The 16,274-nt window shown below is 48.1% G+C and overlaps 1 protein-coding gene across 2 annotated transcripts; it reads right to left on the bottom strand.

Moving 5' to 3' along the window:
* Window positions 1-348: 348 nt before the first annotated feature.
* Window positions 349-6,109, bottom strand: LOC125509247 (probable transcription factor RL9). Of its 2 annotated transcripts, none has more exons than XM_048674177.1 (6): window positions 4,993-6,109; window positions 4,805-4,881; window positions 4,132-4,174; window positions 3,757-3,964; window positions 865-940; window positions 349-724 (listed from the first exon to the last, which is right to left on the bottom strand). In XM_048674177.1, exons 1-6 carry the CDS (start codon window positions 5,834-5,836, stop codon window positions 611-613), a joined length of 1,362 nt encoding a protein of 453 aa, XP_048530134.1. In that variant the 5' UTR covers window positions 5,837-6,109; the 3' UTR covers window positions 349-610. The 2 variants fall into 2 exon arrangements, with proteins under 2 accessions (XP_048530134.1, XP_048530135.1); XM_048674178.1 differs by having other exon boundaries at window positions 865-937; window positions 4,993-6,108.
* Between the last annotated feature and the right edge of the window lie 10,165 nt (window positions 6,110-16,274).

The raw sequence follows: 16,274 nt of genomic DNA, 5'->3' as shown, positions 1-16,274 counted from the left end.
CAAAAGGGATGGTTGATTTGATCAAATCATTCCGTCATGCACACCACCACCAGTGCAAGGCATAGATTGCTTCACTAGAACTCATTCTTTTTTCCTCTCTCGGCTTTTCCAACTTTCCATGTGCTCATCGTACGCGCCTCCTTCCACACGGTACACTTGCACCAACGTCACACCACACCGACCACTCAGTCACTCACACACGCTGCCGGGCAATGATAATCGATCTCGCCACACATGAAGGGAACACAACTAATCAGAGAGGCCCGAGAGAAGATGATAAAACTACGATCTAGGAGTAGCTAGCTAGGAGTAGAAGGCATGCATGCATGGGCCGGCAAAACATATATGGAAACCAAGAAAGAAACCTCGAATTTAAACTAACAGATATCAATCCGGTATATATATGGCTTTTCCCGATCGACCATGCTGGGTGTTCCTCCTATTCCGGCGGAGCGATATATCTGAAGTTGCCGTTGATTTCTTCACGGAAGCCGACGGACTTGGGGCCGGGGCAAACTCAACTAAAAGATGATCAGTACCGGTGTACTATCTTGGACCGAAAATTAGCGTTGCTAGGTTTTTCTTGTCGATCTGATGACTCAATGCATGGCTAGTCATGATCCGCGCCATGCCAGTCCGGTCTGCCCAGCGTGAACTCCAGGCTCGGGCTGCTCAGCTCGTGGTTCGACACCTGCGAGCCGGTTGATCTGCAGGGCTCCATGTTCTGTTGCAACAGACACACAACAACGGATGGATCAGCAAAAAACATGCAGCAACCAATGCCAAATGTGTAAATGCATGTCCTTTGAGACATTATTTATATTAGAAAAACACTTGGGCTCATGCATATATATACGTACGTACCTCCATTGGAGAAGACAGTCCAATGGAGCGATGAGCATCCATGTTGCAAGAGTTAGATGACAGCCATGGGTCCCTGCTGCATGCACAAGGAGAACGAATTTCCAAATTAGCAAAGTTGATGATCAGTTGCCAGCAGCTTTCCAAATCAAGAGGCTGAGACCAAATAGTAAAAGTAGGTCTCCCAAAGTGCTTGCTACAACCGGGCATGCCTGTATCTATATAGGTATGGCAAGTTTCCACTGCAGATAGGAAACATGGCGTACCATGGATGAACAATACTAGCCCAGTATATATATGGTTAGCTTTGGCTAAAGAGAGTAACAACAGTTGCTCTTCCTGATCGGTTCGTTACACATATAGCTTCTTTCTAGGCAACAAAAGCTCTTAAAAGATGTTCCGGTTTTGGTTCAGTCGTGCAGTGCAATGGCATGTACAGGCCGGTGAGCCCGTCGTCATGAGCAAGCTAGGCTGCTGCTGCTGCTGCTGCTGCTGCGGGGAAGAATTTTAAGGTAAAGAGAGACACACACAAGCAAAGAATCTAATGCTACTCCGTGTACTTGAGTAACACACTCAAGAAGAGTGCTCTTTGCTTTTATATAGAGGACTCTTTGTACATTGACAATTAAAATTGGTGTATTGCACATATCTAATGACTGGAGTTTTTTATGCACGTGCAAATGTAGAGTTCTATGTATGCATGCCTGTATCTTGTACAGTGTACACTACAACGTTTCACTGTTTGAGCATAGAGAGAGAGAGAGAGAGAGAGAGAGAGAGAGTTTTGTGTATGACTATATATGACCCACATGTTGGAGATCATGAATTTGACAGTTCTTTTCTTCTCAGTCTACACATGATTTTGGGACATCAAGGAAGGAAAGTGCCCTTCCTTTATCACTACTCTATAAACATATAACAACAACCCAGCACCAAACCGTTCTAAAGTGCTTTTGTCTTGATAGGAACAAACATATACTGTTAACATTGAGGGACCGGCAGACTTTGCATGTCAATAATATCAATCATAGATACACCACTACTTTACCTATACCTACTTATATATGTCCCGATCAGATCTGATTATGCACAATTTCATTTTGGAAGTTGGTCTAGATGCATGGTGGGAACATCGGACGAAGTTCGACCGTGCATGCTATAGTTTATACTTTGCTAAACAGATAAATATGCATATATTGTACTACATTGTGTTTTACCTTTTTCAAGAGACAAGTACACATTTTTAGATGCCTGACTACATAACGAAATTAACATAAAAAGTATAAGGAGCATTAATTTGATCAAGAGCCTAAAATGGAAATGACACAACACAAGTTAGTCGTTCTCGTTGTCAATAGCACATTCAAGATCACAAACTTTGCAGTGATATCTATCCAACTTTCTCCATGGAAAATATTTGCATGCATGATCACTTGATCACCATGAAATAATTTTGTCATAAGCAAGAAAACCTATGCACCGTGACAGTCCTTGGCTTATAGTCACATAAAAGACATTAATTTAGGATTCTCCTGAAAATTTAACTAAGCCAGTTTCTGAAATTCTCGACAAGGAAGGAAGTATTAAAAAAATGGAAAGATAGTAAACTAGAAAATACTTCACACCTACTTTAATACCATTGTGTATAGACCTATATCATTGTCAAATTGATTTTGGAAAAAAAAGAGTAGCCGCCATATAATACATTGATTTTCAAACCGACTTTAAACAATGGGTTCTTCCAAAACAAGTATGGAATGGCTGATCTTTTCATTTGTCTTTCCAAAACGGCTGAAAAATACATGAAAGGGCTGAAAAAAGGCCGAAAATGAGGGAATAAATATGAAATGGCTGATCTTTTCAATGAGGGAATAAATATTAAATAAATAGGTGTTTCTCTCCAAGAAATACTCATGGCTCTGCTGATATACTATCTCTACTAGGGAGAAAATTGAGTGGCGTGTTAGTAACAATTAGCGAAGAAATAGGAGTAAAAAAGGCATTGAAGTGACCGGAGGAGGGAGATGGAAAGAACCAAGAATGCAGCAAGTCCTTGGTTACATATTCCTAGGCAATAGGGCATGTCAGGTCAAAGCCCCACCCACCCTGGAATCAGAGCCATGCATTGATAAGAAAAGATAATGGAGCTACCTAGCCACCTCCCTAGGATTGACGGGGGAGAGAGAGACACTCAGAGAAGAGGACAATGGACAATACCCAAGAACCTACGCACACAAAAACTCGCACAACATGTTTATATATTTATATAGTAGTATATCTGTGTGTATAAAAATATAAATAAACGTACTAGTTGTGTACATTTATGTAGTATATATTCATATCTTAGTTCTACAATTTTTTATTTTTTTCCGGGTGATATCTTAGTTCTACATAGACAAAACACAGAGCAGAAGCTGTGGCTGCTGAGGTCAATGGTGGTCTTGGAGGTTGTGATCTTTTGGTCGTTTCCGTGACACAACATTGGCCGCCTATAGATGTAGGCAGGCCTGTGTGTACCTTCCCGTCCAGGTGTGTGTGTGCCCCCAAAACATTCTTTTAAGCTTTAGCCATCAGCAGATGATCTACCCGTACAAATGTTAGCCTGCTTAAATATTCAGAACTTTTCAGGTGTCAATCCATACGAGCAAAAGTTTGTTTGGTGGTGTTTCTTTGGGATTAAGCGAGCAATTAAGCACGACAAAAACTAAACCAAACACACTAATTGATTATCTACTAGTGATACTACGTTGTTTGTTACCTACAGATATATGTGTAAAAGCAGATCAAAAGGCGTGAAACAACAAACGATGGAGAGGTATGCATGTGTGATGAAACTGATGATGTGTGCACAACATTCACATGTACGCTGTCATGTGACTTGGGCTGGTACGGTACCTCGAGGAGTTGCTCCACCTGGTGCTGGCGTTCCCCGCCGAGGACTGGTCCATGTCGCCGCCGCCGCCGCCGACGGAGCTCGCCGCGCCCTCGGAGGTGGACCGGTGCTCCGGGAACGGCCTCGGGCACATGTTGTTGTCGCCGCCGGACCCGGCCTGGCCACCGGCGCTGGGGAAGTCGTCGTCGCCGGAGCCGCCGTCGGTCGGGCCTGAATGAAGTCACAGTGCCAGCCATGCACACAAGGAGCGTCATTGATTAGTACCACCACTCCATTGATTACCGGTAAGCAGACGAGGTAGTGTAGACAAGAGCTAGCGATGCAATGGAGTTCTTGACGACGGACGGCATGAGGCAACGGATGGCAATGCGAATTACCTGAGGCGGCAGGCTTGTCAGTGCTCTTGACGGTGCGATACATCTGAAAGGGGCATGCAGCAGAGTGAGAAGAAACGGCAAAAAATCACAAGCAAGAAAACAAGAAGGATTGCAGCCCGGTTTAGGAGGGCTGATGAGGTGGGAAGAAGACAAGCAAATGGATCAGCAGATGGATCGGCGCGCAAGGCAACACCCGGAAGTGGACAAGGAGAAATACTATGATGCCAATGCCCTCGCCTTGGAGCCTTCCTAGCCAGTATGCTAGCTTTCTCTCTCCTCGCTCAGTCTCTCTCTCTCTCTTGTTCTTCTCTCTCGTCGTCCCTCCCTGTGCTTCTCTCTCTTCCTGGAGGTGAGCGCTTGGGGCCGTGCGCGCAGACGAGACGCGAACACACACGCTAGCTAGGCGGGCAGGGCAGGCGCGCACAGATGCACACACATTTGCATTATTGAGTAATGATGGCAACTTTCTCTCTCCCTCGCACACACATCCCCAAACACTCTCTCTCTCTCACTAGCTCCAAGAATGGCAGTTTCTTCACTAACTCAGGAGTTACTGCATTGGCTTTCCTGTCTGACCCAAACAAGAACGGGACGAGCAGCAAGAGGACGCGAGAGCGCGGGTTTGGGATGGGAGCGAGCTGGAGGGATCGATCGGGCTCGGAATTGCTGGTACCTGGAGATGGCTCTTCACATGCGCTAGCGTCAGATCCTTCACGTCCATGAGCTCTAGGACCGACTTGGGCGTCGCCCCTGCCACAGGTTAGATTTTGATCAGCAAAGGATATCGCGACGTGCTTACGTGCCTCGACGTCGGCGTCGGCGTCAGAGAGATTGGTTTGGTGGTAGTGGCAAGGTACGTACTCTCGTGGCCGCCGAGGAGCTCCACGGCGTGGACGAAGCGGGCGTGGAGGGTGCTGGTCCAGCGCATGCGGGGCGCGCGCATGCTGCGCTTGGCGGGGAGCTTGGGCATGAACCGGGACCCCAAGCCGAAGGGCTGCCCGCCGTGGAGATGATGATGGTGTCCGCCGAGACCCATGCCGACGCCGCCGCCGGGGCCGCCGTAGCTGCGGAGGGTGTCGGAGAGCATGCCGTTTAGCCTCCCGGAGGCCGATAGCATGCGATGGTGCGCGGCCGAGGACAGGAACGCCGCCGTGGGGTCGAAGGAATTCGCGGGTGGCGCCGGCCCCGGCCCGAGAGAGGACGGCGACGTCGATCCCAGGGAGGAGGGCCACGTCGCCGGATGGTGGTAGCTGTAGAAGCCGACCTTCGGGATGTGGTGCCCTTCTCCTCCCCCAGGCGCCGGCGGCAGGAACGGGAAGCCCCCGGCGCCGTTGTAGATAGGTATCCCCCGGATTGGCGGCGCGGCCGACGCGCCGCCGACACCCGCGTCCAGCGGCTGCAGCATCGGCATGGTCATCAGCGCGGCCTGGGCGGACGTGGTGGCGGCCGAGGACGCCGCAGCCGACGACGAGGGCCTGTGCCGCCACGGCTGGGCGGCGCCCTCCTGGTCGGCGGCCAGGAGGGGCGGGGACAAGGACAGCTCCGTGGACGCCGTGGACCCGTTCAGCCTCCTCCAGGGGTCCCCGCCGCCGCCGCCCACAGGCCCGCGCCCGCCTCCACCGCCCCCCGGGCCCGTCGGCGGGCCAGTGCTGGGCAGGCTGATGTGCAGCGAGAGGTCCGGCGACGCGGCCGAGCCCGCCTCCATCTCCCGGCCACCGGCGCGCCCCGATCGGACGCGCGCGCGCGTGCCTGGCTACCACGCACGGACACCTAGGCCGGACTGGTGGGACGGGGAGGGGGAGGATCGGGAAGAAGGTTCTTGGCGTTCTTGGGAGGGAGGCCGGGCGGCCGTGTTGCGTTGCTCGGGAATGCTTGCGCTTTGGCTGGGCTGAGGCTGGGGGGTGGTGTGATGCCTCCTTTTGTATCTGTCTCTAGTACTGGAGTTACTACTACTTGGCGCTCCCTCTCAACCCCCTAGCATGAGAGACACCAGGGATGAATTGGTTTCTTGCGCTGTCCTTCCTTATTGCTCTCGCTTGTATCAAAAGGTAGAGAGAGAAACTCAAGTGAGAGAGGGAGAATGTGAGGTTATTATCTCGCTTGTTTAATTAGGAGGGGCAGGCATCGCCGAGTCTGAGAAAATGACACTTAGGGGTCGGGACTGCCGTGGTACTGGACGGATAGATAGGGGAGCGAGGGAGGGAGGGCAAGTGGGGGAGTCAAAGGAGGCGCGCTTTTGTTTCTACGTGTATTACTACTACCACTCCATAAAATACACCTCCACTTCTAAAAAAGTAGCGCACACACACGCACAAAAGAAGTACTAATGATACAGTACTGTACTATTATTGAGACACACACACGCACACCATAGAAAATGGGATTAACTGTACTACATGCATGTAGGTTTTGGTTGTAGTAGTAGTATATTGTAGGGGAAGGGAGATTGATGGATCTGATTTTGTTTGTTGGACTGAAAAGGCTGTGTGAGCTCGTGCGCCTGGGATTCTTTTCCCCCCATGCCCCCAGGGTTTGGCTCGGGCTCTCGCTATCCTTTTCTGCTTTCTCCGTCCCTCCCTGTAGGTAGAGCACTGCACCCTTTTTTTAAGGGGGAGCTCATGACAGGGAGAGTCTCGCCCGAGGGACAGGCTTCTTGTGCTCCCTCCTCTCTCTCTCTCTCTCTCTCTCTCTCTCTCTCCAGGATGGATTTTTCCTTCCTCCTCGTCTCGCTTTCGGATTGAATGCGTGTGGGGATTCAGTGCCCCTCATGGGCCGGGACTGACCGGGTCGACATTCTACAGTCTCGTCGGAATACGGTGATAACGAGCGGCGAGCCATTCTTGTGTTCGCGCACATGTCTACCGATGAATGAATGTCGGTTTCTTCTTCTCCTCCTCCTTCTTCTTCTTCCTCTTATTATTATCTTCGCAATGCACATTCTCTGATTAGTAGCACCGCCTTTTTCGAAACGAGATGGAAAAACATCTGGTGGTCGGAGGATGCGCACATCCCTCATACTGCTCCTAGTCCCCGTACAATAATACCTCTCCACTGCTTACGTACTGTACTATAGCTGCGTTTAGCTTTTATGTCTTTTGTTCAGGGCATAACCGCAGCGATGCATCTGGCTTTGGTCATGTGGTGGTGGGGGTTAAGATATGCACCGGGGGCGCGGTGCTTAATTGCGTGGGGGCTTTCACGTGTCGGTAATGCCTGAAATTGTGTCTCCGTTACACTGGATTTTCTTTTAACACAATACGGACATAGACGTTCATACATATGCACATATACTCATTTCACACTCTATTTCTATGAGCACCTCGGAGAGACTGAACCTGCACATCATCTTGAGATTGACGAAGTCACCACAGACGCCTTCGTAGTCGATGGAAACATCTCCTCCCACTGAGATTGATGAAGTCGCCACAGACTATTAGTTCACTGGGCTTGGATAGAACTGATGTACTACTTGATTTATTTTGCCGAAGAAGACTAGTTGCGACCATAAATTTGTTTTCTTTTTGTGGTGAAGGGTATAAGAGCACTCCCAATACATTGACTCATAACACGTCATGATGGTTAGTAGTAGAACAGGACAATCACCATAATGCATTGTCACCGAGGTGTCGTATAAGTCATATTGCATTTAATTGGTTTATGGATCATATTAGCATGTCAATTGTGTGGTCTACTTATGGAGAGAAGAGAAGGGGCAAAAAACAGGGAGATAAGCCACATCAGATCATACTATTAATTACACAACACAAGGAAACAAGCTAAGAGTTTGTATCTCCGCTACTTTGCCTACGATACATTTCTCTCCTCTCTCTTCTTTCAATACAATGTCAACTCATTATTTGGTTTATGATACCGCACCAAGAGCATGATTAGTAATATGAACATGCCATGTCAGCAAGAGTTTTCATTATTAATTACTCATACAATAGGATTGACTATAAGGTTATAACTTCTTTAACTTTCTCTCTATCTCTTTCCTTTCGTTAAATGTTTTTATCTAGAAGCACACATAGAGGCTGGTTTTTGCATGAGAGCCAACTTCTTTATTTTTTATTGTATCTCTTCTCTATATAGACAAAAATGTCATGTAAGCAGACTTATAGCCCACTATTGTACTTGCTCTAAGAGTCAAACATTGAGAGTGCTCTAAGCATCGGGGATAGGGATCGTTTAACGTAATGCAATGTGCAGTTTGGTCATTGACATGTGGGTCTTCTGCTAGATGGCCCACATGTCCGTCGGGAAACATAGTAGAAAACAACAACAAAAAATCGTCCCATGATCGAACCAAGAACACTATGAAGATGCATAAGAGGTTTAGATCGGATTGTTACCAACTTCGACTTGCAGTAGAAGAAGAGTTTGTGTAGATCGTACTTGTAGTCCATCGAACTGTTCAGACACGATCCCTTGAACCGAAGACCGAAAGCACAACCTCTCTATAGTTTCCAAGCGTACATGCTTCACGATCTGGCAGCTCTTCGCCGTCTAGAGCTAATCGTCGCCGCGGAATTAGAGAGAGAAGAAGAGAACCACACATGGCTTCTCTATTATGAGGATTAGAGAGATTTAGAACTAGCTCTAGTTATATCAACTCCAACTTAGAACTAGAACTAGAGAACTAGAGGAGGTTCTAAAACTTGTGTGTCACCAAGGGCCAAAATCCTCTAGGATATATAGGTTGGAGGGAGCACAAGGGGAGGAGGGACTCCTCCCCCCTTGCGCCGGCCCTAGGGGTGGAGGAGTCCCCCTCCACCTCCAGTTCGGCCACCCCTACCTTGTCATACAAGCTAAGGGCACCATAGATTGTTATTGGGCCCACTTGGCCTTTTATATTTTCCTTGACCCGTTGATATTTAATTAATTATAAAAGCCTCCTAATAAATAGTAGAACCTTTTATTATTAATTTAACATCTTTGAAAATATTTTCCACCTATATATTAATATCCGGTAAACACCGAAACTCTTCCTATAAGTCCGAGACGCTTCCGGTTTCTCTTGAAACTATTTGTATTATTAATGAAACTATTTCGTAAATTTTCTCATAACTCTTACACAACTAACACTCAACAGACCGTGATTCCCTTAAGCATGTGACCCTGTAGGTTCGGTAAAACATATACATGAACAAAACCCCTTTCGTTCAATGACCAATAGTGGAACCGTGGACATCCATATTGATCCCTATGAATACACTAATTGCATTCAAGTGAACCTTTGGTTATCATGTGCTATTCCCTTTGCTTCACGATACTTTAGAAAACCCTAGGTGAGATATATCGGTATCCTCTTGAGTCATTCTCATCCTCACTATACCTGTCTCCTCGTTATCGGTTTTGTTCTTCTTTCTCGTTGACATGTTCTGGCATCCCTGTGACCTATTCACCTATTTCTGGCCAGATGATGATGGGTGTTATCACACTGGAAGGGCCCTAAGAATATCTTTCCATCATCGGAGGACCAAATTCCACTCTTGAGCTATCTAGTCCCTTCTCAAACTTCCCGACGAACCTAAAAGTTATCGTTATGATCACTGTGTTACAGAAAAGGGATGGAAAGATATCTCATGGTCGGAGGATGCACATATTCGTCATAATGCTCGTAGTCCCCGCACAATAATACCTCTCCATTGCTTGTATCATGTACTATAGTTGCATTTAGTTTCTATGTCTTTTGTTGATGGCATAAACGTAGCAATGCATGTTGTGTTAGTCATATGGTGGAGGTTAAGATATGCACCAGGGTGCGGTGCTTAATTGTGTAGGGCTTTCACGTGTTGGTAATGCCTGAAATTGTGTCTCCATTATAGTGGATTAAAGCTCTACCGCGTGTTACTGGGCTTGGATAGAACTGATGTACCCTTTTATTTATTTTAGTACCGAAGATTACTTGTAATCTTTAGATTCTTTTTAACATTTGTGGTTGAGGGTCAAGGCACTCACAACGCATTGACTTTTATGTGTTGCAATGGATCCAAAGTAGACTAATACTTGCTCACAAACTTGAAAGAAAACACTCTAGTTTTGATATACATATATCACTTAAAATATATTATGTTTCACTCAAAATATATTTCTCGGGTTATTTTGATGAGGTGAGGGAGGGATGTGGTTGGTTTCAAGATACTAAGCGATTTTCTGCAAATTGGAGTAGAAAAGTGGGCTATTGTTGTAAAAAGGTCTCAACTTACCTCACAATCGTTAGATGCAAATCTAATGGTCAGAAATGACGACTGGCAGACACACTAACTGAAGAAAATATGCCCTAGAGGCAATAATAAAGTTGTTATTTTATATTTCCTTATTCAGGATAAAGTTTTATTATTCATGCTAGAATTGTATTGATCGAAAACCTAAATACATGTGTGAATACATAAACATACACAGTGTCCCTAGTGAGCCTCTACTTGACTAGCTCCTTAATCAAAGATGGTTAAGGTTTCCTAACCATGAGTTGTCATTTGATAACGGGATCACATCGTTAGGAGAATGATGTGATGGACAAGACCCATCTGTTAGCCTAGCATTATGATCGTTTGGTTTTATTGCTATTGCGTTCTTCATGTCAAATACATATTCCTTCGACTATGAGATTACGCAACTCCCGGATATCAGAGGAATGCCTTGTGTGCTATCAAACGTCACAACGTAACTGGGTGATTATAAAGATGTTCCACAGGTATCTCCGGAGGTGTTTATTGAGTTGGCATAGATCGAGATTAGGATTTGTCACCCCTAGTATCAGACAGGTATCTCTGGGCCCTCTCAGTAATACACATCACAAGCTTGCAAGAAAACAACTAAGGAGTTAGTTACGAGGTGATGTATTATGGAACGAGTTAAGAGACTTGCCGGTAACGAGATTGAACTAGGTATGAAGATACCGATGATCGAATCTTGGGCAAGTAACATACCGATAGACAAAGGGAATTACATATGTTGTCATAATAGTTCAACCTATAAAGATCTTCGTAGAATATGTAGGAGCCAATATGGGCATCCAGGTTCCGCTATTGGTTATTGACCGGAGAGGTGTCTCGGTCATGTCTACATAGTTCTCGAACCCGTAGGGTCCGCACGCTTAACGTTCGATGATGATATAGTATTATATGAGTAATGTGATTTGGTGACCGAATGTTGTTCGGAGTCCCGGATGAGATCACGGACATGACGACGAGTCTCGAAATGTTCGAGAGGTAAATATATATAGGATGTTGGTATTCGGACACCGAAAGTATTCCGGAGGGTACTGGTTACATATCGGGTCACCGGAAGGGGTTTCGCCCCCCCCCCCCCCCCCCCAACCCCCCCCCCCCCCCCGGCAAAAGATATGGGCCTTATGGGCCAAGAGGGGAAACACACCAGCCACTAGGGGCTGGTACGCACCCTGCTACCTCTTGAGCATGTGTTGGTTTTCCCTTGAAGAGGAAAGGGTGATGCAACAAAGTAGCGTAAGTATTTCCCTCAGTTTTTGAGAACCAAGGTATCAATCCAGTAGGAGACTACACGCAAATCGCCTAGTACCTGCACAAACAATCAAGAACCTTGCAACCAATGCGATAAAGGGGTTTTCAATCCCTTCACGGCCACTTGCAAAAGTGAGATCTGATAAAGATAATAAGATAAATATTTTTGGTATTTTTGTTGTATAGATTGAAAAGTAAAGATTGCAAAATAAATAGTAAACTAGAATTATAGATCGGAAACTTATATGATGTAAAGTAGACCCGGGGGCCATAGGTTTCACTAGTGGCTTCTCTCAAGATAGCATATATTACGATGGGTGAACAAATTACTGCCGAGAAATTGATAGAAAAGCGCATAGTTATGAGAATATCTAGGCATGATCATGAACATAGGCATCACGTCCGTGTCAAGTAGACCGAAACGATTCTGCATCTACTACTATTACTCCACACGTCGACTGCTATCCAGCATGCGTCTAGAGTATTAAGTTCATAAGAACAGAGTAACGCATTAGGCAAGATGACATGATGTAGAGGGATAAACTCAAGCAATATGATATAAACCCCATCTTTTTATCCTCGATGGCAACAATACAATACATATGTGTCGGTTCCCTTTCTGTCACTAGGATCGAATACTGATGAAGCTATGTACCTAGGGTAGGGTCATGGATCTGTCCAACATACCCTCCCCAAGGACATCTCTACAAAGAATCAGAAGCAGTCGAAGAGAAACCATCATCCACTCGACCATGAAGATGTGCTCACTCGACCACCTTGAAGACACTCGACCACCAGAAGATGAGAAACCTTCCACTCTGCAACGGTCAGGGTTTAAACCATAGCTTTATGAGCATTTACAACACTTTACTTCAGACGTTACCAGTAACGCTCCTCCTTTATGGGCATTGAACCCTGTGTAACGGAGGGGAGCTGGGGTCCTAGCGCACTCTATATAAGCCAAGCCCCTCCTCTGGGACAGGGGTTCGCACTTTCTGTAATTCACACGCATATATTCAGTCGACCGCCTCCGGGGTCCGAGACGTAGGGCTGTTACTTCCTCCGGGAAGGGCCTGAACTCGTAAAACTCATGCGTACAACTTCTCCATAGCTAGGATCTTGCCTCTACATTCCTACCCCCCTATTATACTGTCAGTCTTAGAACCACGACAGTTGGCGCCCACCGTGGGGCAGGTGTCTTAGCGACTTGTTGGAGAAGTTGCAATTTTTCCGATCCCCTCCATCATGGTTCCAGGCGGAGGTTTAGCTGAGGGCCGCGAGATCCGTCTCGGCGCGCTCGTGTTTGTCGCCGATGACTCCGCTTGGCTTCAGGAGGCTCCACTCGACGCCGACGCGCTCCCCGCTCGTGGGGCGACGCACTTTCGCGCGTGCGTCCGCGGCGTCCTCCTGCGGCAGCCATCGACCCAGTATCAGTTGACTCCAGCAGCTCCGGTCGGTCGAGGCTTCAGCGGTGGGTGAAGCATGCGGTGGCCCGCCAGTCGGCCAGCCCTCAAGTCACGGCGATCGAGCCCGACGAAACTCTCTACAGCATGTTTGATCTGTCGACTGGCTCCATAGAGACCGCATCCGAGTGTGACAGCAGCGACTCGGCGGTGGAAGTCCTGATGGTCAATGGATCACACAGCCCTCCTGGCTTCAACCGTGAAGACGGAGGCGACGGGAACAGCGATCCGTCGCGCGTTCACGAGGAGTACCGCCCCGAACCCCTCTCCTCGCAGCAGAGGGAGGAACTTCGCCGCCGGAACATGGATGCACTGCATACTCCTATAGTTGGAGAAACCCCTGAGGCCCAGACCTTGGAGCAGGCGCGCTTGGCCAACCTGGCTGAGCGCACTCGACTAGAGAACCTCCAGCACGCACTCGACGATCGCGCTCGACAACGTGCTCCTGAGTCCAGTCGACGCCATCTTTTTCCACCTCTGACTCAGGTATACCGAACCCCGATCCAGAATCTAGCAGCTGCTGCCCGGATAGCAGAGTCGATCCAACCTTCCCAATCAGAAGCTGGCCGAGGTCTGGTGCAGATTAGAGCCTTGCTCCGGGCAGCGGGAGAGCAAAATACTGTCGTATCTCAGTTGCGGAATAGGATCCATAGCAGATCCGTGGTCGCAGACACAGTTCAGTCGGCCCATAGCCCAAGATCGCCCCCGAGGCGTGAGGGACGTGGAGATCGACGTGATCAGTACAGAAACCGAGAGCGGTATGATCGCCGAGCCGATCGTGATGATTGCCGTCGAGTGCCCACGCCTCCTCCAAGAAGTGGGTCATACGTGCCTCGGCCACATGAAGACAGACGCCCTCACAGTGTCGGACGAGGTATTCCAGTCGACCCAAGGGAGCCAGGCTTTGATGCGAGATCTATTCTCGTGCAGGGCTTGGTCGACAGAAACAGAGCTCACCGAGAGGGCCATGACAGAGATCCGCAAACCAGCAACAGGGTGCATGTCTCAGGTCCAGAGTGCTTCAGCAGAGCTATCAGAGCTGCGGTGATTCCCCCCAACTTCAGGTTGGCGACTGGAGTCAGTAAGTTCACCGAAGAGTACAAGCCTGACACTTGGCTTGAAGACTACCGAGTGGCTGTCCAGATTGGTGGTGGCAATGATGAAGTGGCCATGAAACACCTTCCTCTGATGTTGGAGGGCTCGGCTAGAGCATGGCTGAATCAGTTGGCGCCTGGCAGCATCTATACTTGGGAAGATCTCGCTCGAGTGTTTGTCAGAACATTCGAAGGCACTTGCAAACGGCCGGCAGGTTTGACAGAATTACAATGTTGTGTTCAGAAACCGAATGAAACTTTGAGGGATTATATCCAGAGGTGGATCACCCTACACCACACGGTAGAAGATGTGTCAGATCATCAGGCAATTTGTGCCTTTAAGGAAGGTGTCAGGTATCGGGAGTTGAATATGAAATTCGGCCGGACAGGAAATATGACTCTGGCTCGGATGATAGAAATTGCCACCAAGTATGCCAATGGTGAAGAAGAAGAACGACTCCGGAGTGGCAAGCACAAAGCAGTCGCCCACGAAGCCGGAGGAGGAAACTCCGGTCGGAAACAAAAGCGGAAGGCCGAGCCAGCTGCTCCTGGTGAAGCCTTGGCTGTGGTTCAAGGAAAGTTCAAGGGGAAGCCCAAGGGGCCGTGGAACCCCAAGAAAGTAAAAGATCAAGATGGAAATGACGTGTTGGATTTGCCGTGCCACATCCACACCAAAAAAGATGAAGAGGGTAATTTCATTTACCCGAAGCACACCACTCGGCAGTGTCGGCTCCTAATCCAGCAATTCCGAGAGAAACAGCCCAAGGAAAAGGAGAAGGAAGCAGACAAGGCTGAAGATGAGGAAGGAGATGATGATGGTTATCCCCACGTGAATTCCACTCTGATGATTTTTGCTGACGTTGAGAGCAAAAGTCGATTGAAAGTTATCAACAGAGAAGTGAACATGGTCGCTCCAGTGACACCCAGTTACTTGAAGTGGTCACAGACTGCCATTACATTCGACCAGTCTGACCATCCAGCGCACATAGCCACCCCTGGGAGGCAAGCACTGGTGGTCGACCCGGTGGTCGAAGGCACTCGACTGACAAAGGTCCTGATGGACGGTGGCAGTGGCCTGAACATACAGTATGCAGAGACGTTGAAGGGAATGGGAATTCCGATGTCCAGACTCAGTGAAAGCAATATGAGTTTCCACGGGGTCATCCCAGGCAAGAAGGCTGCATCCCTTGGTCAGATTGCGCTTGACGTGGTTTTCGGTGATTCTAAAAATTACCGCAAAGAAAAGTTGACATTTGAAGTTGTGGATTTCCACAGTGCTTATCATGCAATTCTGGGCAGGCCAGCTTATGCACGATTTATGGCTCGACCGTGTTACGTGTACCTCAAACTGAAGATGCCTGGTCCCAAAGGAGTGATCACTATCTCTGGTAATCGTAAGAAGGCAGAAGAGTGCTTCCAGAAGGGCTCAAAGATCACCGATGCTCAGATGGCCGTGGTAGAATTGCAAGAATACCAGAAAAATGCAAATCCGAGTGACTTGTTGCGAGCCAAGAAGCCAGCCACAGATTCAGCATTCCAGTCGTCCGGTGAAACGAAGTCGATTCACATTCACCCGACAGATCCCAATGCTGCTCCGACTCACATTTCAACCACACTCGACTCCAAATAGGAAGAAGCGCTCATCCAGTTCCTCCATGAGAACTGGGACATCTTTGCATGGAAGCCTTCTGACATGCCGGGTGTTCCCAGGGGACTGGCTGAGCATCGTTTGCGAGTCGACCCAAAGGTGAAACCAGTCAAAGAGCATCTTCGACGGTCCGCCGTACAGAAGAGAAAGGCAATCGGTGAAGAGGTGGCTCGGCTTTTGGCAGCTGAGTTTATCCGAGAGATTTACCACTCCGAGTGGTTAGCCAATGTTGTCATGGTTCCAAAGAAGGACGACTCACTTCACATGTGCATTGATTTCAAGCATATCAATCGGGCCTACCCGAAAGATCACTTTCCTCTCCCTCGCATCGACCAGATAGTCGACTCGACTGCAGGGTGCGAGCGTTTGTCCTTTTTGGACGCCTACTCCGGGTACCACCAGATCCGTCTGTACGGACCCGACGAGATAAAAACAGCTTTTATCACCCCATTTG

The sequence above is a fragment of the Triticum urartu genome, chromosome 5 (genome assembly GCF_003073215.2).
Source record: "Triticum urartu cultivar G1812 chromosome 5, Tu2.1, whole genome shotgun sequence".
Classification (NCBI taxonomy): domain Eukaryota; kingdom Viridiplantae; phylum Streptophyta; class Magnoliopsida; order Poales; family Poaceae; genus Triticum; species Triticum urartu.
This window is presented reverse-complemented; position numbering and strand designations above follow the sequence as displayed.

Bases quoted from the DNA above. Each gene is read 5' to 3' on its own strand.
- LOC125509247 (XM_048674177.1), bottom strand. From the start codon at position 5,836: ATGGAGGCGGGCTCGGCCGCGTCGCCGGACCTCTCGCTGCACATCAGC. The intron at 941-3,756 runs GTACCGTACCAG...TTGTGCATGCAG, and splicing joins AGGTGGAGCAACTCCTCGAG to CAGGGACCCATGGCTGTCAT. The intron at 725-864 runs GTACGTACGTAT...CTGTTGCAACAG, and splicing joins GACTGTCTTCTCCAATGGAG to AACATGGAGCCCTGCAGATC.